General features: G+C 42.7%; 1 protein-coding gene across 3 annotated transcripts in view; it reads left to right on the top strand.

The window, feature by feature from the left end:
* The first annotated feature begins 24 nt into the window (after positions 1-24).
* The window catches only part of LOC5502459 (Golgi-specific brefeldin A-resistance guanine nucleotide exchange factor 1), a 38174-nt gene continuing 15660 nt past the window's right edge, over positions 25-22538 (top strand). Inside the window, exons 1-18 of one of the 3 annotated variants that reach the window (XM_048734663.1) lie at positions 25-366; positions 6380-6446; positions 8598-8729; positions 9142-9369; positions 12425-12485; positions 12768-12822; positions 13377-13775; positions 14018-14207; positions 14869-14953; positions 15255-15390; positions 16900-16998; positions 17292-17384; positions 17655-17756; positions 19456-19636; positions 20194-20334; positions 20533-20672; positions 21241-21443; positions 21960-22083. In XM_048734663.1, coding sequence (XP_048590620.1) covers positions 265-366; positions 6380-6446; positions 8598-8729; positions 9142-9369; positions 12425-12485; positions 12768-12822; positions 13377-13775; positions 14018-14207; positions 14869-14953; positions 15255-15390; positions 16900-16998; positions 17292-17384; positions 17655-17756; positions 19456-19636; positions 20194-20334; positions 20533-20672; positions 21241-21443; positions 21960-22083 — 2538 coding nt within the window. In that variant the 5' untranslated portion in view covers positions 25-264. Of the gene's footprint in view, positions 367-6379; positions 6447-7109; positions 7235-8597; positions 8730-9141; positions 9370-12424; positions 12486-12767; positions 12823-13376; positions 13776-14017; positions 14208-14868; positions 14954-15254; positions 15391-16899; positions 16999-17291; positions 17385-17654; positions 17757-19455; positions 19637-20193; positions 20335-20529; positions 20673-21240; positions 21444-21959; positions 22084-22538 lie in introns of those variants that run through there. The other 2 variants (XM_048734662.1, XM_048734664.1) reach the window with 2 other exon arrangements.

Below are 22538 nucleotides of genomic sequence, written 5' to 3'. Positions count from 1 at the left end.
TTTGGCATTTGCTCTCGCCCCAGATTCCCCGTTCGTCGTCGTGTCTGGTGTGACGTCAGCGGATCCAACTCGAAAATGTTCTCAGAAAATTAAAAACCCTAAAAATGGGTCCAAAATGGAAACTTTCCGGTCATGTTGGTTCTTCAGAAGTCTTTAGAAAGAACAACATAGACTATGTGACCCATCGAGATGAAAAAAACCCCGCTAATACGGGATATTGCTAGTGCTTTGTAGTAATTCAAATTCAGAGTGTCTTCGTTCAAAATGGCGACCCTGAGAAATGGAGTGTACATCGTTCAGGGGGAAATGTCTCTTGTCGTCTCTGCCCTGCGAAGAAATGCAAGATGGGGATCCCGTAGCCATCAGGTAATATTATACTTTTCCTCCCGCGATCATTTAGTCAAGAAAGTCAGTAAAATTGTCATGTGAATCATAGTGTCTACATATGCCGGGTCTTGCTAAATCAATGATTTAGATTTTGAATGAATGAGCGTAATTTTTAAAATATTTTTCTCGCAAACTGGTATCGAATATCCATGTAGCAGGTGGAATATCTCTAAGTCAAATGGTTTGTTAGTTCATAAGATAAATTATGGTAATATTAAGCTTATGAATTTGTGATCAAGTCTGTTGTTGTTTATATATTGTTGCTTGTGTTTCTTTATCTAGGTTAGAGGTAGTAAGGCATATTATCTAGCTCACTGTGTGTATGAATTAATTATAGTGGTTCACGTTGGGGCCACGTTGTGTGTGTCATGGTTTACAGTAAACATATGGAATTGAAATAAGCTGTTCACCTTACTACGAAATAAAATCGTAAAACTTTCAATAATATTCTGACCTGACAGTGGAGTTTTAAAGTTCTTAAAACCTTTAACTTATATCAATCTAGCCAAAACAAAGCATAGATAAACTTTCAAATTCGGAAAAGGGGATTGAATTTGATTGAAATCAATTTTCTACAGATCTTTGAAAATTTTCCGTGCCGCGCGAAAGGAAATTGAATCGAGTGAATATTTCCAAGTTTTGGCGGGGAAATCTGAAACAACATATTTTCCTTAAATAAAAGTTGTAACCACACAACGTTCTCCAGTAATAACTAAGAAGACATAAAGACGGGAACCGGTTTAGAGCACACATAAGTGTTCTCATAAGTGACATCTTGACCTACGTCACAAATGACTAGACCCGGGCCTTTCAGTTCCTGGCCTTTTTTCTGAAGGTTGACTAAAATACCTCAATATTACAGATTTGAGTTATTCGTGCGAACGCGTGTTTTATAGGGTCCATACAAACCACATACCATTTGGAAAATGAAAATATAAAGAATTGACAAAGTCTATCAACTCTGAAAGGTCTAGACTTTATATATATTTTTTTGTATTTCGCTATGCCAGCCCAGCGAAATACAGAGAAAAAAAGGCCTCTGCTAGCAGGGAAAAGAGCCTTGGGCGTGTTGTTAATAACTACTCTTTATTTAGCGCACTGTCTAAACAACAGTAGGTTAATTGGCTGCTGACATCTCCCGGTACAGTGAGCTTGTGAAGACGCACAAAATACGAGAACCGTGCTCAGATCAGGTACCCGTTTTAAACCCGGCCCATAGTGCGCTGCAGTACGCATGTTACACGGTTGGGTACCAACATTGTGCACATAGCCCACTACAGTCTAGAGCCGAGGCTGCATAGAGCCTCGTTTCTCGACCTGTAAAGTTTTGAACCCAGACCCCATGCGAAAAATTCAAACGGCCTCATTCCTCCGCGCCAAAAATTTAAACAGCCCCACATTCCCACAAAGGCATATTCAAATTCCCCAGGTGGTGATGAAAGAGGTCTTCAAACACCCCACATCTGCCCGTCCCCCCCCCCAGGGCTTTACATTGATACATGCATTATGTGTACAAGGGCAAACAGAACAATGTATGTAACTCTTGAAATGCTGGCCAAAATGGCTTGAAACTTCACCCAGGTCATATTAAAGACTCCACTGTCAGGTCAGAATATTATTGAGAGTTTTGCGATTTTATTTTGTAGTAAAGTGAATGGCTTATTTCAATCTCATATGTTTACTGTAAACCATGACACACACCACGTAACGTGAACCACTATAATTTATTCATACACACAGTGAGCTTGGGGTACCTGTGGTTCCCTTAATTTGAACAGATTCGTAAATAATGTCATTCAGCATGGAAGTGTAGTTATGTATGTATGTGACAACATTCCTTAAATCTGTTGGAATATGGCAGAGTTTAATTAAAGCGAGATTTGCTGCTCAATCAATGGTTAATCAAAACTTTTGATGGGTTTATTAAAAGAATAATGTAAGAAGAATAAAACAAACAGTATTGATTTTGTTTCATACCCAAAGCTGTGTAAAATCATAAAAATCATCTCAATATTTTTTACCATTTGTTGCTTGAAGCTCTCAAAGCTTTATTGGTGTGAATTATGGAGTACAGCAAAAAAGATTTATGGACTAGTCTCAGTCTCCTAACAGAATAACACAAGTATTCCATAAAAGGCCTTTACTGGTGGGAGCTCAAAGCACTGTTGGAAAGCTTGGATACCCCCTTCAACCTTGAATATTTTAATAAGTACCCCCCTTCATCTTTGAATATCTTAATAAGCACCTTCCTCCCCTCCCCCTAAAAAAGATCTAAATGAAAGCACCACTTGAATGGTGTAAATCTTTATTCTATTTAGCCTGTTTCAGTTAGTGCAAATAGAATGTTATTCTTAATCATTTTAGAAGCTTGTATTTTCAGAAATACTGTACACGCCCCTCTCCAATAAGTTCTCCCTCTCCAATAAGTTCTCCCTCTCCAATAAGCTCTCCCTCTCCAATAAGTTCTCCCTCTCCAATAAGCTCTCCCTCTCCAATAAGCTCTCCCTCTCCAATAAGCTCTCCCTCTCCAATAAGCTCTCCCTCTCCAATAAGCTCTCCCTCTCCAATAAGCTCTCCCTCTCCAATAAGTTCTCCCTCTCCAATAAGCTCTCCCTCTCCAATAAGCTCTCCCTCTCCAATAAGCTCTCCCTCTCCAATAAGCTCTCCCTCTCCAATAAGCTCTCCCTCTCCAATAAGCTCTCCCTCTCCAATAAGCTCTCCCTCTCCAATAAGCTCTCCCTCTCCAATAAGCTCTCCCTCTCCAATAAGCTCTCCCTCTCCAATAAGCTCTCCCTCTCCAATAAGTTCTCCCTCTCCAATAAGCTCTCCCTCTCCAATAAGCTCTCCCTCTCCAATAAGCTCTCCCTCTCCAATAAGCTCTCCCTCTCCAATAAGTTCTCCCTCTCCAATAAGTTCTCCCTCTCCAATAAGTTCTCCCTCTCCAATAAGCTCTCCCTCTCCAATAAGTTCTCCCTCTCCAATAAGCTCTCCCTCTCCAATAAGCTCTCCCTCTCCAATAAGTTCTCCCTCTCCAATAAGTTCTCCCTCTCCAATAAGCTCTCCCTCTCCAATAAGTTCTCCCTCTCCAATAAGCTCTCCCTCTCCAATAAGCTCTCCCTCTCCAATAAGCTCTCCCTCTCCAATAAGCTCTCCCTCTCCAATAAGCTCTCCCTCTCCAATAAGCTCTCCCTCTCCAATAAGTTCTCCCTCTCCAATAAGCTCTCCCTCTCCAATAAGCTCTCCCTCTCCAATAAGCTCTCCCTCTCCAATAAGCTCTCCCTCTCCAATAAGCTCTCCCTCTCCAATAAGCTCTCCCTCTCCAATAAGCTCTCCCTCTCCAATAAGCTCTCCCTCTCCAATAAGCTCTCCCTCTCCAATAAGTTCTCCCTCTCCAATAAGCTCTCCCTCTCCAATAAGCTCTCCCTCTCCAATAAGCTCTCCCTCTCCAATAAGCTCTCCCTCTCCAATAAGTTCTCCCTCTCCAATAAGTTCTCCCTCTCCAATAAGTTCTCCCTCTCCAATAAGCTCTCCCTCTCCAATAAGTTCTCCCTCTCCAATAAGCTCTCCCTCTCCAATAAGTTCTCCCTCTCCAATAAGCTCTCCCTCTCCAATAAGCTCTCCCTCTCCAATAAGCTCTCCCTCTCCAATAAGTTCTCCCTCTCCAATAAGCTCTCCCTCTCCAATAAGCTCTCCCTCTCCAATAAGTTCTCCCTCTCCAATAAGCTCTCCCTCTCCAATAAGCTCTCCCTCTCCAATAAGTTCTCCCTCTCCAATAAGCTCTCCCTCTCCAATAAGCTCTCCCTCTCCAATAAGTTCTCCCTCTCCAATAAGCTCTCCCTCTCCAATAAGCTCTCCCTCTCCAATAAGCTCTCCCTCTCCAATAAGTTCTCCCTCTCCAATAAGTTCTCCCTCTCCAATAAGCTCTCCCTCTCCAATAAGCTCTCCCTCTCCAATAAGTTCTCCCTCTCCAATAAGCTCTCCCTCTCCAATAAGCTCTCCCTCTCCAATAAGTTCTCCCTCTCCAATAAGCTCTCCCTCTCCAATAAGCTCTCCCTCTCCAATAAGCTCTCCCTCTCCAATAAGTTCTCCCTCTCCAATAAGTTCTCCCTCTCCAATAAGCTCTCCCTCTCCAATAAGCTCTCCCTCTCCAATAAGCTCTCCCTCTCCAATAAGCTCTCCCTCTCCAATAAGCTCTCCCTCTCCAATAAGCTCTCCCTCTCCAATAAGCTCTCCCTCTCCAATAAGCTCTCCCTCTCCAATAAGCTCTCCCTCTCCAATAAGCTCTCCCTCTCCAATAAGCTCTCCCTCTCCAATAAGCTCTCCCTCTCCAATAAGTTCTCCCTCTCCAATAAGCTCTCCCTCTCCAATAAGCTCTCCCTCTCCAATAAGCTCTCCCTCTCCAATAAGCTCTCCCTCTCCAATAAGCTCTCCCTCTCCAATAAGCTCTCCCTCTCCAATAAGCTCTCCCTCTCCAATAAGCTCTCCCTCTCCAATAAGCTCTCCCTCTCCAATAAGCTCTCCCTCTCCAATAAGCTCTCCCTCTCCAATAAGCTCTCCCTCTCCAATAAGTTCTCCCTCTCCAATAAGCTCTCCCTCTCCAATAAGTTCTCCCTCTCCAATAAGCTCTCCCTCTCCAATAAGCTCTCCCTCTCCAATAAGCTCTCCCTCTCCAATAAGTTCTCCCTCTCCAATAAGTTCTCCCTCTCCAATAAGCTCTCCCTCTTCAATAAGTTCTCCCTCTCCAATAAGTTCTCCCTCTCCAATAAGCTCTCCCTCTCCAATAAGTTCTCCCTCTCCAATAAGTTTTCCCTCTCCAATAAGTTCTCCCTCTCCAATAAGCTCTCCCTCTCCAATAAGTTCTCCCTCTCCAATAAGTTCTCCCTCTCCAATAAGTTCTCCCTCTCCAATAAGCTCTCCCTCTCCAATAAGTTCTCCCTCTCCAATAAGTTTTCCCTCTCCAATAAGCTCTCCCTCTCCAATAAGCTCTCCCTCTCCAATAAGCTCTCCCTCTCCAATAAGCTCTCCCTCTCCAATAAGTTCTCCCTCTCCAATAAGCTCTCCCTCTCCAATAAGCTCTCCCTCTCCAATAAGTTCTCCCTCTCCAATAAGCTCTCCCTCTCCAATAAGCTCTCCCTCTCCAATAAGCTCTCCCTCTCCAATAAGCTCTCCCTCTCCAATAAGCTCTCCCTCTCCAATAAGCTCTCCCTCTCCAATAAGCTCTCCCTCTCCAATAAGTTCTCCCTCTCCAATAAGCTCTCCCTCTCCAATAAGCTCTCCCTCTCCAATAAGCTCTCCCTCTCCAATAAGCTCTCCCTCTCCAATAAGCTCTCCCTCTCCAATAAGCTCTCCCTCTCCAATAAGCTCTCCCTCTCCAATAAGCTCTCCCTCTCCAATAAGCTCTCCCTCTCCAATAAGCTCTCCCTCTCCAATAAGCTCTCCCTCTCCAATAAGTTCTCCCTCTCCAATAAGCTCTCCCTCTCCAATAAGTTCTCCCTCTCCAATAAGCTCTCCCTCTCCAATAAGCTCTCCCTCTCCAATAAGCTCTCCCTCTCCAATAAGTTCTCCCTCTCCAATAAGTTCTCCCTCTCCAATAAGCTCTCCCTCTTCAATAAGTTCTCCCTCTCCAATAAGTTCTCCCTCTCCAATAAGCTCTCCCTCTCCAATAAGTTCTCCCTCTCCAATAAGTTTTCCCTCTCCAATAAGTTCTCCCTCTCCAATAAGCTCTCCCTCTCCAATAAGTTCTCCCTCTCCAATAAGTTCTCCCTCTCCAATAAGTTCTCCCTCTCCAATAAGCTCTCCCTCTCCAATAAGTTTTCCCTCTCCAATAAGTTTTCCCTCTCCAATAAGTTCTCCCTCTCCAATAAGCTCTCCCTCTCCAATAAGTTCTCCCTCTCCAATGAGTTCCCATTTAAGACGTGCCAGGGGTGCCCTGTGTAAACCAGGTTTACAGAGTTGACACACTCTTTACACTATTTACATCGTCATTTTTTAGGACGAAGAGCAAGATCCACTACTGCATGGGTTTTCTCAGCTGAAAGAACAGCTGTCTACTGTTGACGGTAAATGAATACTACTTCAGTCACCTATAGTAGCTTGACATGACACATTCTCTGAAAGTTTGGCTTTGTTAGTGAATGTTTTTCTTGACCATTATCATGCTTTTTTAGAAAACTGGGATGAAAGCTACAAACTTTAAAGACACAAAAGTTGAATAAAAGTTTCAAAAGTCACATTTTATAGTTATTTTATCTATGTATTACTTGGTTTAAGAAATTCTCTGCCTTATTTGGTGTAAAAAGGGGCTTATTTGAAACATTTTTCCATCACATCTATTAGAACTACCATAGTTTTGTTATTGCCAAAACACTGCTCTTTTGATCAACAGATAAACCTATCAAAAAGATGTACCCAAAAACATTTTGATGTTTAATTTAATTTCACTAATTTTATGATGACACTTATTTTCATTTCTTTTATTTTTGTGAGTAATATACAGTACATTCCACTCAAGTATTTCAATTCAAATTAAGCATACTGTATGGATATTTAAAAAAAATATGTTTTAAAAAGGGCAGTTAGTAATTAAATGCATGTCAAACGACATACTTTATGTAATGATAAAATTTTTATCCAATCACTGAACACATTCAGCTGTGAACAGGAAGTAGCTAAGAATAACTATGGTAGGGCTCTGATAATGCTCTAAATGCTTTTCTTGTTGACATCAGAGGGTTTTAGTATGTTGTGCTGTAAATTCAATAATGTGTTCACAAGGACTGCAACAGCATGTCTCAGCTAGACCTCCAGATTTCTTTACACCATGACTCTATTCTCCAAGTCAGGCCAAGTATGTAAAGCATGTTGATGTTCTAATCTGATGATTAGATATGAAGGTGCTATAGAATTGCATTTTATCTTTTATTCTTTTTTTACATTTTAATCCATATAATGAACAGGACTGCAGTTTTTATTCGATTTTTTTCTTTTAAAATCAAAGCTACTGTTTTATAATAAATTCTACACATGATTGAATGCTGTGTTGATATGTTTTAAGGGCTGGTGCAAATTGGAATCAATTATCGCCCAAATTCAGTTCCATTTTCTTTTATTCATAGGACTGTTAGAACCTCACTAGTCATATTTTATGGGATGAAATACTGTATTATATCATAACCATAAACAAATGCCTGTCTCCATATCTAACATATGTAAGACTCCTTTTTAAAATACACTGTTCATAGAAATAGAGATACGCGTATCTAGCCACATTGTAGGTTTAATTTATGTTTTTTTCCCCGTAATGGCTAATAACCTCACTTGTTTCAGTAAATTTTTTGTGCTTTTACTTGATGGTTATGTTTTATTGTACATTTTTTGTTTGTTTATTGAGAAAAGCCTCCTGATGAGCCAAGTGTTTCCTTAATAAAGATTCTCATTCTTTCAATGCAAAATATAATTTTCTAGTCAGTGACACGAAAATACATAAAATGTGCTTTTGTATAAAAAAAGAAAATAGTTTAAAATTGTCAGGAGGTTTACTGGTGTCGCATCTTGTCTGTATTTGGTAGTATGACATATTCTACCTATAATTTGAAACAAACTGATATCATGTTTTTTTTCAGTATTAGCATAATGCATGAATATGGCTATGCCAGGTGTTTAGAAGTAGGCTTTAAACATGCTCGAACAAATTATATATGCTCATCCAAGAATATATTGAGAGAATTATACACTACATGACATTTTCAGACATCAAATTCCTTAGATTTATTGTCTCAAGTCAATTTTTCCTTTTTTCCTTTTAACATGGTTAATTTGCCTATGCTGTTCACTGTTTTATGCTGAGTTCAAGTAAACCATGTACTGTTCTAAAGTATCTGAGTACTGATTCCTAAATAGCTGATTATAATAGTGCAAGTGAGGATATATTGGCTTAGTTGATTTTCTTACATTAAAAGAAAGGAAAACAAAACAGAAGAGGTTTAAATGAGAAATGATAATAATGTCAATTTCCGAATTTAAAAAAAAAACTACTCCATTGTAAATAATTTAAACTACTGTACTATACCTCACACTTTATGACCATCTTTAAATAACCCCCTTGACTAAACACCTCTGAATATTTCTTTTTTATATGATTGAGGCACCAAATGATAAACTGTGAAGAAAGCTTATTTTCTTGGTAAGAATTATAACATTTGACTTTACAGATCTGAGTGAGGTAGACGTGAACACATTTCTTGGCCCATTTCTGGATGTCATCCGGTCAGAAGACACAACAGGGCCAATCACAGGCGTGGCCTTGACGTCTGTCAACAAGTTCCTCTCTTATGGACTCATAGGTAAGTACTCATGGACATGGCCAGGCCTAGTAGCGGTGGGAGGTCACTATGGGAGTCACCTGGGTGTGACATGATATAGCTATGTAAGTACCCATGTTACTGATGACTCTGAAAGAATTGCCCTTTTTTTCTCATTAGCTATTTCTCTGAAATTGAAGTTATGTTGAGATTTCCTTTAAACCTTTAGAATAAGATCTCCTTCGTATAGTGAGTTGAAAATCAAAACAATCAAAACATTACACAAGCAATATGCACACAAATTATCCATTGTAACTGATTTTATGTTTTGCCTGTTTTCCCTCACGTGTACGGTCTAAAAACTGAAAAACACATGTAACCTACTGGACTACTCTTACAGTTTGCAGGGTTTTACTGTTGCATAGTGTTTGAATAAAACTTGTATATCCCTCAGATCCCACCAGTGAAAGTGCTGCGTCAGGAATAGAGAACCTGGCAGATGCAGTCACCCATGCCCGGTTTGTTGGGACTGATCCAAGCAGTGATGAGGTGGTGTTGATGAAAATCCTCCAGGTCCTTCGCACCCTGTTACTGACTCCAGTTGGTGCCCACATGACCAATGAATCAGTCTGTGAGATTATGCAGTCATGCTTTCGGATCTGCTTTGAGACACGGTTAAGTGGTGAGTACAAAGTAGTTGTACATCAAATACAGAGTTCAGTTTACATCAAATAATTGTGCACGTCGCATGAGCACTTGGTAAAAAGACACTTTAATCAAATGAAAAGGGGGCTTAACGGAGATAGGCAGAGGAAGAGGGGATTTAAAGGAGAAAGGCAGCTTAAAACAGGGCCTCAGGATGCAGAAAAAATCTTCAAATTTTGGGACCAAAGGTGCAGCTGAAAATCAAAAGTTCATGTGAAAAAATGGCAAATGTCAAGGATTTATCACAGAAACTGGTCTAGGTTGCAGATCTGCCTCTCCACATCCTGTCAGAGGCCCTGTTAAAAGAGCTTTTACCGTATACACTTAACATTTTGGGCACATTTAAACTAGCTTCCTTGACAGGCTGTTGACATGTGAGCTGCAGTTCTCTTGGATTAATGTAATCGTCAGGAGCTGCAGTTCTCTTGGATTAATGTAATCGTCAGGGGCTGCAGTTCTCTTGGATTAATGTAATCATCAGGAGCTGCAGTTCTCTTGGATTAATATAATCGTCAGGAGCTGCAGTTCTCTTGGATTAATGTAATCGTCAGGAGCTGTAGTTCTCTTGGATTAATGTAATCGTCAGGGGCTGCAGTTCTCTTGGATTAATGTAATCGTCAGGAGCTGCAGTTCTCTTGGATTAATATAATCGTCAGGGGCTGCAGTTCTCTTGGATTAATGTAATCGTCAGGGGCTGCAGTTCTCTTGGATTAATGTAATCATCAGGAGCTGCAGTTCTCTTGGATTAATGTAATCGTCAGGAGCTGCAGTTCTCTTGGATTAATGTAATCGTCAGGAGCTGTAGTTCTCTTGGATTAATGTAATCGTCAGGGGCTGCAGTTCTCTTGGATTAATGTAATCGTCAGGAGCTGCAGTTCTCTTGGATTAATATAATCGTCAGGGGCTGCAGTTCTCTTGGATTAATGTAATCGTCAGGGGCTGCAGTTCTCTTGGATTAATGTAATCATCAGGAGCTGCAGTTCTCTTGGATTAATGTAATCGTCAGGAGCTGCAGTTCTCTTGGATTAATGTAATCATCAGGAGCTGCAGTTCTCTTGGATTAATATAATCGTCAGGGGCTGCAGTTCTCTTGGATTAATGTAATCATCAGGAGCTGCAGTTCTCTTGGATTAATGTAATCATTAGGAGCTGCAGTTCTCTTGGATTAATGTAATCATCAGGAGCTGCAGTTCTCTTGGATTAATATGATCATCAGGAGCTGCAGTTATCTTGGATTAATGTAATCATCAGGAGCTGCAGTTCTCTTGGATTAATGTAATCATCAGGAGCTGCAGTTCTCTTGGATTAATGTAATCATTAGGAGCTGCAGTTCTCTTGGATTAATGTAATCATCAGGAGCTGCAGTTATCTTGGATTAATATGATCATCAGGAGCTGCAGTTCTCTTGGATTAATATAATCATCAGGAGCTGCAGTTCTCTTGGATTAATATAATCGTCAGGAGCTGGAGTTCTCTTGGATTAATGTAATCGTCAGGAGCTGCAGTTCTCTTGGATTAATGTAATCATCAGGAGCTGCAGTTCTCTTGGATTAATGTAATCATCAGGAGCTGCAGTTCTCTTGGATTAATGTAATCATCAGGAGCTGCAGTTCTCTTGGATTAATGTAATCATCAGGAGCTGCAGTTCTCTTGGATTAATATAATCGTCAGGGGCTGCAGTTCTCTTGGATTAATGTAATCATCAGGAGCTGCAGTTCTCTTGGATTAATATAATCGTCAGGAGCTGCAGTTCTCTTGGATTAATGTAATCGTCAGGAGCTGCAGTTCTCTTGGATTAATGTAATCGTCAGGAGCTGCAGTTCTCTTGGATTAATGTAATCATCAGGAGCTGCAGTTCTCTTGGATTAATGTAATCATCAGGAGCTGCAGTTCTCTTGGATTAATGTAATCATCAGGAGCTGCAGTTCTCTTGGATTAATGTAATCATCAGGAGCTGCAGTTCTCTTGGATTAATGTAATCATCAGGAGCTGCAGTTCTCTTGGATTAATATAATCATCAGGAGCTGCAGTTCTCTTGGATTAATGTAATCATCAGGAGCTGCAGTTCTCTTGGATTAATGTAATCATCAGGAGCTGCAGTTCTCTTGGATTAATGTAATCATCAGGAGCTGCAGTTCTCTTGGATTAATGTAATCGTCAGGAGCTGCAGTTCTCTTGGATTAATATAATCATCAGGAGCTGCAGTTCTCTTGGATTAATATGATCGTCAGGAGCTGTAGTTCTCTTGGATTAATGTAATCATCAGGAGCTGTAGTTCTCTTGGATTAATGTAATCATCAGGAGCTGCAGTTCTTTTGGATTAATGTAATCGTCAGGAGCGGCAGTTCTCTTGGCTTGCAAAATATAAACAGTAGCTCTGGCTTTTGCTTTTGCAAATACCTTTCACAAAAAGTAATTATTTGGCATCTTTCAAAAAGTTACAACAAGCTAAAAAAACTTTTCCTCACAAACTTTCTAACTTTTTCATTGTTCTGCTGCCGCTACATCGGTCAAGGGTTGTAAACATCCCGATAAAAGCATGTATTTTTAATCCGAGCGATTCTCCAAAGCCTGTAAGATAAACACACCTGCCCGTGTAAAAGATAATTCAACCCAATTGACAGGGAATACAAAAACTCTCTATCAGAAACATTTTAACACTGCTAATTCAAGCTAACCATCGGATTTTGGATTCAAGACTTCTAGTTTTTTACTTGAGCCTTTCTGATGGTTAGCAGTCTTCTGCATGGGGGCTATCAAGGCACTTTTCTGATTGGCTGAAATTTCAATCGCAGGAAATGACCAGACCAGTTATGGGGGCACGTATTGTGGGCCCACATAAAACGAGCTGGAAATCGAGCCTACTCTCTAGAGAATAGCCTATTTTGTGCACAAATTTTGCGCGTAGTTTGAGTGTAATTAGACGTTTTTTTTCCATATCTAACTAAACCTCACAAAGCCTCTCTGTAATTTATTGTAGCATTTTAATCTAATCAACCACACTTAGTTAATGCCTTTGTTTTGTTTTTTAGAATTATTGCGACGATCTGCTGAGCAAACACTAATGGACATGGTTCAGCTATTGTTCTCAAGGTGTGCATTGTAAATAAGCAAACTTACACCCTCCAGCTATCTATTTATCCTCAAAGTTACAATTTGTAAAAGGTTCTTGCTCAGTTTCAACTGCTCATCTTTTATTCCTGGCTCTGACTGTTATCACCCAAGCCTTGTCAAATAACAAACATGTCCTCCCTCCACCTTTCACCACTTAGCGATTCTTTAGGCACCCCCATTGCTCCTCCCTCGGATCTTCACAGTTTTTTGATAAGTAGTTGCCTTGATTATGTCATTAAATTTTCATGTATTTTCATGCAGGCTGCCACAGTTTAAGGATGATTTCAAGCCTGGTCAAATGACAAACATCAGAAAGGTAAGATATTGCTTACATACCTGTACAGGTACTGTGGGTTATTTATACTGTACAGTGTGTCCATGTTAAACAAACATCACTGTGAACACCAAACTTTGTGTCCCACTCTGACTGCAGTTTCCAATAGAGAACTCTTGCTGATGATTTCCAGTGGCTAAAACATTCTGGCTTCTGTCATACAAAACCCTTGAAAAACTAATAAACCCAAATGACCTCATCTAAAAAAGATTTTGCTGTAGATAAAGCTGTTCTTGCTATATCACAATCACCAAATAATGGCTTGTTCTACACACATCTCCAATCCAATCTCGTTTTTGTATTTGGATTCTTAGGTCTTCAAAAGGAAAGCTTATGTACTGCTCACATTTATAATCTCATTTCAATCTTTTTGTATTTGGATTCTTAGGTCTTCAAAAGGAAAGCTTATGTACTGCTCACATTTTTAATCTCATCCCTATCTTTTTGTATTTGGATTCTTAGGTCTTCAAAAGGAAAGCTTATGTACTGCTCACATTTATAATCTCACTCCAATCTTTTTGTATTTGGATTCTTAGGTCTTCAAAAGGGCAGGTGCAATCGCTTCAGGGAAGAGAAAAAAGCATTTCTCCCCAAAGCCCAAACGTTCCCATCTTGAGTCACCCAGCCAGACAGCACAAGAGAGCCAAGACCCCCCTGAACACACCCCTATTGGTCAGCCAACAGAGTCACAAAGTGAACAAACTCAGGGGGAGTCAACAACCGAGCCTGAGGAAACAAGCAGCAGACGTAGCAGTACTGCTACAGATGACACTAAACCTGAGAGAGGGACTCTCTCAGATGCTGATGCTGCTAATGATCAGGGAGGTCCATCTGTAGCATCACAGATTATGCAGGATGGGGGTTCAATCACTGTTGAAGGAATGGCTATTTCTGAGGAGGATCGTGATGGCAGAGCTGATGTTGTTGATGACAAGGTAGGTTGTAGGTGTAGTTCATAGCTAGGTGTATTAGTACCGTAGGTGAATTGGTTTGTCGTAGGTGTAGTGTAGGTATGCGTATAGGTAGGTGGAACAGGTTAACTGTAGGTATGTAGGTAGGTATAACAGGGTATCGGCACATTTTTAGTGAATGCATGAAATGATTAATCTCATAATTTAATTTATCTTCTTATTTACCTTTAATATGCACCAGTGAAACTGTCGTTTGTATTTTGTAGGATGAGGAAGAGAGCAATGCTAGCACCGTCATTACCGACCACATGGAGGAGGATGTGTCTACAGACCTCGCATCTTTGGATGAGGGAGATGACAATGTGGAAGAGGTGCAAGCTGAGGGGACTGCAGCCCCTGACGATTATGTCAATCCAAGAGGGGTGCGGTTCACACCCCAACAGCCTGCCAAGGAAGGTAGTTTAAAATTTCCAAAAAAACCTTAAATGTATGTACTGTTAAAGGTCTATTGGGCGGCCTTTAAGCCCCCTCTCCAATAAGCCCCAACATTCTTATCTGTTCTTCAGCAAAGTTTAAAATGTACACTCCTCTAAGCTGTCATTTTTCTTAAAACATGAAGCCCATGAAGTAGCACAGGTCCATCCAATTTACACCAGTTGATTTTTAATGCAATCTCAATTTTGCAAACACCCTGTTTTCATTTAATTTCCAGCCTCCTGTTTGCATTAAATTGCCAACACATTGTGTACATTAAATTGCCAACACTCTGTGTTTATCCAAGGGTTCTGTACATGACGGAAAAACCTTGTATGTACATGTGCACTTCAGAAATATAATAAATAAGCTACATTCTTACAATGGCCGTTGGTTTCTTGCTACAGTACCAGACTGATTTTGCCATATTTAAAATGCTTATACCGGAATGCACACCTCCAAGATTTTGGCTTACTAATTTAAATGATACTACAAAAAGTCGCATCAATCTCACAAAATTGCATTTGATATGTTGTTTATTATTACTCAAAGAAATTTGCCTTATTTTGTGTGAAATGAGCTATGTAATTTGAAACATATTTTTCATGTCATCACCTCTCTTGTCTCTTGTGTGTTTCTACAGGCACTGGCCCCCTTGTACCATATGGCTTGCCATGTATCCGGGAACTCTTCAGGTTCCTCATTTCTTTGATTAATCCTCAGGACAGGTAATGGAAGAACATGTACTATGGGCAAGAGTTTAAACTGGGTGATACCCTCATGCAACAAGTATTTTATCCTTTATATAATATAGGTAGAGTGTGAAACTGTGTAGGTGATATCAAAATGATCAAATGATATTGCCATTGCCACTGGTGCTGATATCATGTGTTGATAACAAGTTTTAACCAATTAGCTTTCAGTATTTTCACGAGTATCAGAAAGGTTCGTTCCTGTACTTTATGGCACATATGACTCCCAGTTACGCATTTTAATATTTTAAGAAACAAACTTTGTTTTGCCTACCAGGCACAACTCAGAGGCGATGATCCATATGGGCCTATCCCTGCTTACAGTTGCACTGGAGTCAGGAGCACACCACCTTGGCACGTTCACCTCCCTCATTAACCTGGTCAAGGACGAGCTGTGCAAGAACCTGTTCTTGGTAAATATGATAGAACCTTGCCCCATAGCCTGCGTAGCGGCTCAAGGGAAGGGGATACGCAGGCTACTTCCCCCAGGGAAACTTGATTAATAAGAACACCCAGTTAATGGAGACAGTTCTTAAAAGTTGATCCTTCTCATACAAGACCCAGTTATTTGAGAAAGTTCTTAAAAGTTTATTTTTTTCATAGCAAGACCCAGTTATTGGAGACAGTTCTTAAAAGTTGATATTTTTCATAGCAAGACCCAGTTATTAGAGACAGTCCTCAAAAGTTTAACCTTTTCATAGCAAGACCCAGTTATTGGAGACAGTTCTTAAAGTTCTTAAAACCTTTCCCTTATATCAATCTAGCCAAAACAAAGCATAGAAAAACTTTCAAATTCTGAAAAGGGAATTTAATTTAATTGAAATTTGAATTTTCTACAGATCTTTGAAAATTTTCCTGGCCGCGCGAAAGGAGATTGAATCGAGTGAATAATTCCAAGTTTTGGCTGGAAAATCTGAAACAACGTATTTTCCTTAAATCCGTTAAAATTCAGAGACAGCAATACCACAAAATATTGGCAAAGTGCTTTCTATTGCAATGCTACCCACAATAAAGCAAAGAATAATTTAAAGTTGAGAATTGTATGCAAATAAAAAAAAATATCGTTTTGTTGTAGGTTTCAAAAACAGAGCGCGCTCATGAGAATGTCCCCATTCTTGATTGCAAATGCAGCACGCGCAAAAATGCAAAAAACACTTCAAAGACTAGATAATATCTGCTGAATTTTGCAGATTTGTTCCCTGGAGTTAAATAATCATTTGACTACCAGGTTGAGATATAAAGATGACGGTAAAAGTTGTAACCACACAACGTTCTACAGCAATAACTAAGAACACATGAAGACAGGAACCGGTTTAGCGCGTGCATATGTTATCTCCTGTAATTTGGTTGACATCTCGATCTACGTCACAAATGACTAGAGCCCGGCCTTTCAGTTCACGGCCTTTTTTCTGAAGGTTGACCAAAATACCTCAAAATTACAGATTTGAGTTATTTGCTCGAACGCGTGTTTTATAGGGTCCATACGAACCACATACCATTTGGAAGATGAAAATATAAAGAATTGACAATGTCTATCAACTCTGAAAGGTTATATGGACTTGATCTTTTTCATAGCAAGTTATTGGAGACAGTTCTTAAAAGTTGATCTTTTACGTAGTAAGACCCAGTTATTGGAGACAGTTCTTAAAAGTTGACCTTCTTTCGCACAACAGACTGTTGTTGAATGGGAAGGGAGTATGTATGTATTTATAGTGTAGTATGGAATTGTAATTATATATGCAAAGTGCAGTTTATGGTTCTGCAACCAACAGAGAAAACTATTCTGACCACCTAGATGCTGTACAGCTTGTCTGTAGTTTTTCTAGTTACCCCATTGGGTTAGTTATATAATGCCATATATTCCAAGTTACTTGTATTTTCTTGTTGTCATACTAAAGACGTTTTGCATGATCTTCCCTCAGCTTATCCAGTGTGACTTCCTTGGTCTGTTCGCCATGGCACTGAGAGTCTGCTTCTTGCTGTTTGAGGCGTTACGAGTTCATCTCAAGCTCCAGTTTGAGGTACACAATAATGATACTGCATTCATGAGAGTGTAATGACGAAGTTGTCTGCAAAATAACATTGAAATTTGGGCATATAACAACACAACATATTATTAACAGCAGAGCTCCATAGGCAGCGAACTTTACCTATATAGTTTGGGAAACTTTGCAATAAAGTGTCCATGGTCAATAGGGAGATCCTGTGGAATTGTGCCCTCCTCTTTAGGTAAAAAAGATAACAAATTAGACACCAGGGGCTCACTAGAGATAGAGGTACAGTAGACGTGAAATTACCTGTTAACATTTTTCAGATGTTTTTTAAGAAGTTGATGGAAATCCTAACAATGGATATGCAGGGTGTTCATTATGAGAAGCGTGAACTTGTCTTGGATGCCATCAACCAGGTAAGCCTTGTGTACCCTAGCCTAGCTTAAACACAATAACAGATACTCAACACCACTCCTTGTGTACCCTAGCCTAGCTTAAACACAATAACAGATACTCAACATCACTCCTTGTGTACCCTCGCCTAGCTTAAACACAATAACAGATACTCAACACCACTCCTTGTGTACCCTAGCCTAGCTTAAACACAATAACAGATACTCAACACCACTCCTTGTGTACTCTACTATATGGCAATGACCCCGAGTAACATGATGTTTTTACTTCAGTTGTTCCGGGTGCCTAATCTTGTCACAGAGCTGTATCTGAATTATGACTGTGATCTCTACTCTGCAAATGTGTTTGAGGAACTCTGCAAGCTCCTATCCAAGGTACTCACAATGATCTCACCTTTCAGAAGCAATGTTTCAATGCTTATTTATGGGCGGACACAACTTTGTAATTGATATCTATATTGCTATGCCCCACCCCTTCTCCTGGCTTTGCTTCTCCCACACCCCTAATGCTACCATTGGACACACCCCCTTCCCCCTGGCTAAGCCAGCCCCTCACCCCTTTCCCCCTGGCTAAGCCAGCCCCTCATCCCCTTCCCCCTGGCTAAGCCAGCCCCTCACCCCCTTCCCCCTGGCTAAGCCAGCCCCTCATCCCCTTCCCCCTGGCTAAGCCAGTCCCTCACCCCCTTCCCCCTGGCTAAGCCAGCCCCTCACCCCCTTCCCCCTGGCTAAGCCAGCCCCTCATCCCCTTCCCCCTGGCTAAGCCAGTCCCTCACCCCCTTCCCCCTGGCTAAGCCAGCCCCTCACCCTCTTCCCCCTGGCTAAGCCAGCCTCTCGTCCCCTTCCCCCTGGCTAAGCCAGCCCCTCACCCCCTTCCCCCTGGCTAAGCCAGCCCCTCACCCCCTTTCCCCTGGCTAAGCCAGCCCCTCACCCCCTTCCCCCTGGCTAAGCCAGCCCCTTACCCCCTTCCCCCTGGCTAAGCCAGCCCCTCACCCCCTTCCCCCTGGCTAAGCCAGCCCCTCACCCCCTTCCCCCTGGCTAAGCCAGCCCCTCACCCCCTTCCCCCTGGCTAAGCCAGCCCCTCACCCCCTTCTCCCTGGCTAAGCCAGCCCCTCACCCCCTTTCCCCTGGCTAAGCCAGCCCCTCACCCCCTTCCCCTTGGCTAAGCCAGCCCCTCATCCCCTTCCCCCTGGCTAAGCCAGCCCCTCACCCCCTTCCCCCTGGCTAAGCCAGCCCCTCACCCCCTTCCCCCTGGCTAAGCCAGCCCCTCACCCCCTTCCCCCTGGCTAAGCCAGCCTCTCGTCCCCTTCCCCCTGGCTAAGCCAGCCCCTGGTCCCCTTCCCCCTGGCTAAGCCAGCCCCTCACCCCCTTCCCCCTGGCTAAGCCAGCCCCTCACCCCCTTCCCCCTGGCTAAGCCAGCCCCTGACCCCCTTCCCCCTGGCTAAGCCAGCCCCTGACCCCCTTCCCCCTGGCTAAGCCAGCCCCTGACCCCCTTCCCCCTGGCTAAGCCAGCCCCTGACCCCCTTCCCCCTGGCTAAGCCAGCCCCTGACCCCCTTCCCCCTGGCTAAGCCAGCCCCTGACCCCCTTCCCCCTGGCTAAGCCAGCCCCTCATCCCCTTCCCCCTGGCTAAGCCAGCCCCTCATCCCCTTCCCCCTGGCTAAGCCAGCCCCTCACCACCTTCCCCCTGGCTAAGCCAGCCTCTCGTCCCCTTCCCCCTGGCTAAGCCAGCCTCTCGTCCCCTTCCCCCTGGCTAAGCCAGCCTCTCGTCCCCTTCCCCCTGGCTAAGCCAGCCCCTCACCCCCTTCCCCCTGGCTAAGCCAGCCCCTCACCCCCTTCCCCCTGGCTAAGCCAGCCCCTCACCCCCTTCCCCCTGGCTAAGCCAGCCCCTCACCCCCTTCCCCCTGACTAAGCCAGCCCCTCACCCCCTTCCCCATTGCTAAGCCAGCCTCTCGTCCCCTTCCTCTGGTAGTGCTAGCCTCACAGTGTCCTGTGGATACCCTCACACCACAATCCCTGGCTATCCCAGCCATTGTAGGTTAACAATTTGTGGGTGCTGTAGCTTGTTGTGTTTTGCAGAATGCCTTCCCTGCTGGTAGCTTGTTCAGCGTACATCTCCTTGCGCTGGACGCATTGTTGGGGGTGGTTCAGAGTGTAGAGGGACACTGCCATGCAGCTCTTGTCAGCTCCGTAGAGAAAGCACTAGAAGACAGCATGCCCGTGGAGAAGGAGAAGAAAAAAAAGACGAAGGAAAAGACAGGTACGTAAAAATCTCATTTTGAGATATATATGTATATATATTTCAACTATTAGTATCTACTCAATGGGCGAATATACATATTTTTTTCTCATTATCCCAATTTACTCTCCACCATTTGAGGATCCCCCAAATGCTTTGAGCCCCCATAAAACCCGATATTGACATGCCATGTCTGAGTAGCGACCCGTACATGCTCGCTTGTCTCTAGGAAAGGGAGCGCCAGTTAACCCTTATCCATCACCAATCACTAACTAGTTAGTCCAGCCAAAGTGCTAATAATTGATTATTAGTGTCAAGCATCATCTGGCGACCAAGATAAGCGGGAATTTGCTAGCATGCACGGGTGACTATGCATTCAGGACATTGAATTGGAAATGAATAGCAGGGCATGTGGTGGGTTAAAGGACTTCGGGGGTTCTCTAAAGGTCAAAGATGAAATTGGGATAATTTTAAAGATGAGAAAATTGTAAATTTGCTCACTTGAGCCCATGGTCCATGTCTGCTGTTTTGATAGCTCGTTGATGTTGAATTCATTGTTTATTATTCCCCCGGGCTAGGTGACGATGACTCTGGTACTGACGAGCACTGTGAGACGCCAACACACCCACCCTCCCCCCCTACGTCAGGTTATGCCATGGCGCAAAGGATGACTGTGGGAGTGAAGGGTGAGGAAAGTGATGAGACCCCACAAGAGACAGGTACTTACAAAGCACATCGCGAACGGCAGAATTGAAGCAAACGAAAAGCAAGTTATTCAGTGCTAACGGATCAGCCAGAAAGGCGTATTTTCATTGAAAGATTGTATTGTTTGTCTTTCTCTGGGGTGACTGCCGCAGATATTTCGGTGTTTATTTTGGCGTGATTTCTTATTCGCCTATTTGTGTTTAATCCAGCAGAGGAAAAGAGCCTGGATCATCGTGATGAGAAGTGTGTAGACCTGGCAGGCGAGCGCTTTCACAGTCTCTCAGTTGGACGGCTCTTCTCTTCCTGTCTTCCCACGCCCGAGACGCTAGCTATGCTCAAGCAGCGGAAAAAGGTACGGTGCACCGCGCCATTCAGGGCCTTAGCTAAAAGGGAGAGGGCGGTGACTCCTCCCCATGCAGTCACGTGGTCGAAATAGGATCATAGATTGTGTTAGCAGTTACATTCCTTTTAATATAACTTTACCCAAACCCATCTTGCCATCTGTGTTTCTCCTACAAGCCAAGGTCACGATGCCTTGTTGACACCGCCATCTTTGTTTTCCCTACAAATATTCTTGATTCTTGTACAGTGGCGGATGCACAAGCTCCCTCGCAAGCTTTTCGTTTTAATTTCATAGTTTCACCCTTCAATTTATTAAACATGATTGTTCGCTTTGTCGCATCATCCAAGACGTCATCTTGACAGTGCAGACTTGACAGTGATTTCAAGTATCTCCGCCCTGTTTTGTGTACATCTTTTTATTCTCCATGATATTTATCTCCCTTTAAATATTCCAGATCATTGCCAAGGAGCAATTACCTGAAACTCTGCGCTAAAACGAGCATTTACAGTGATATTTTTTGTAGCTACGTGTATGCCTCTTGCGTGCCTGTTTTTTAAATATCTATTATGATTCACAGCTGTTACAAGCCGGCTCGGAGCACTTCAACAACAAGCCGAAAAAAGGCATCGAATTCCTCCAAGAGCACGGCCTGCTTCATACCCCGCTTGACCCGGAAGAGATGGCACGCCTGCTGCGCGAGAACCCACGACTCGACAAAAAGACGATTGGCGAGTATATTGGCAAGAAGGACAACTCTAAGGTCCTGGATGCGTTCGTCAGGTGACTAGCAAGGCGATACAAATTCTGAACAATCGTGTATTTACACATCACCCTGGTAATTCGAACTTGATTTGAGCTTCCTGAACAACGCACTACGCATTTCTACGAACCCTGACTATTCACATTCCCGTCTCTGTGTAGCCGAGGCCTTATGATTTCACATTCCCGTCTCTGTGTAGCCGAGGCCTTATGATTTCACATTCCCGTCTCTGTGTAGCCGAGGCCTTATGATTTCACATTCCCGTCTCTGTGTAGCCGAGGCCTTATGATTTCACATTCCCGTCTCTGTGTAGCCGAGGCCTTATGATTTCACATTCCCGTCTCTGTGTAGCCGAGGCCTTATGATTTCACATTCCTGTCTCTGTGTAGCCGAGGCATTATGTTTTCTCATTCCCGTCTCAGTGTAGCCGAGGCCTTATGATTTCACATTCCCGTCTCTGTGTAGCCGAGGCCTTATGATTTCACATTCCCGTCTCTGTGTAGCCGAGGCCTTATGATTTCACATTCCGGTTCTAGGTCGTTTGAGTTTCATGATCTACGGGTGGACGAGGGCTTACGGCAGTTTCTTGAGTCGTTTCGTCTTCCCGGAGAGAGTCCTGTGATCGAGCACATTATGGAATTTTTCTCTGAGGTCTTCTTTGTAAGTACATGCCGTGGCCTTCTTACATATTAAAACACGTAGTTTCTCCTCTGAGGTCTTCTGTGGAAGAACATGCCGTTTTAAGTAAGTACACCTTATGTAACGGCAAGTTTATTTGTTGGGTAAATCTAAATCCATAAAGGCAGATTGCAATTCAAACATCACCTACTACCGGCTTATTCTTGTAGGAGTGTAATCCCCACGTGTTTCTCTCAACCCATCATATCGTTCCCCTAGTGTTACCATGTTTTCCTCACCCCATAAAGGCAGATTGCAATTCAAACATCACCTACTACCGGCTTATTCTTGTAGGAGTGTAATCCCCACGTGTTTCTCTCAACCCATCGTATCGTTCCCCTAGTGTTACCATGTTTTCCTCACCCCTTGCCACGGTGTTGTTCTTGTAGGAGTGTAATCCCCACGTGTTTCTCTCAACCCATCGTATCGTTCCCCTA

The sequence above is a fragment of the Nematostella vectensis genome, chromosome 11 (genome assembly GCF_932526225.1).
Source record: "Nematostella vectensis chromosome 11, jaNemVect1.1, whole genome shotgun sequence".
In the NCBI taxonomy this organism is placed as follows: domain Eukaryota; kingdom Metazoa; phylum Cnidaria; class Anthozoa; order Actiniaria; family Edwardsiidae; genus Nematostella; species Nematostella vectensis.
The sequence above is the reverse complement of the archived record's forward strand: the minus strand, read 5'-3'. Positions and strand labels throughout refer to the sequence as shown.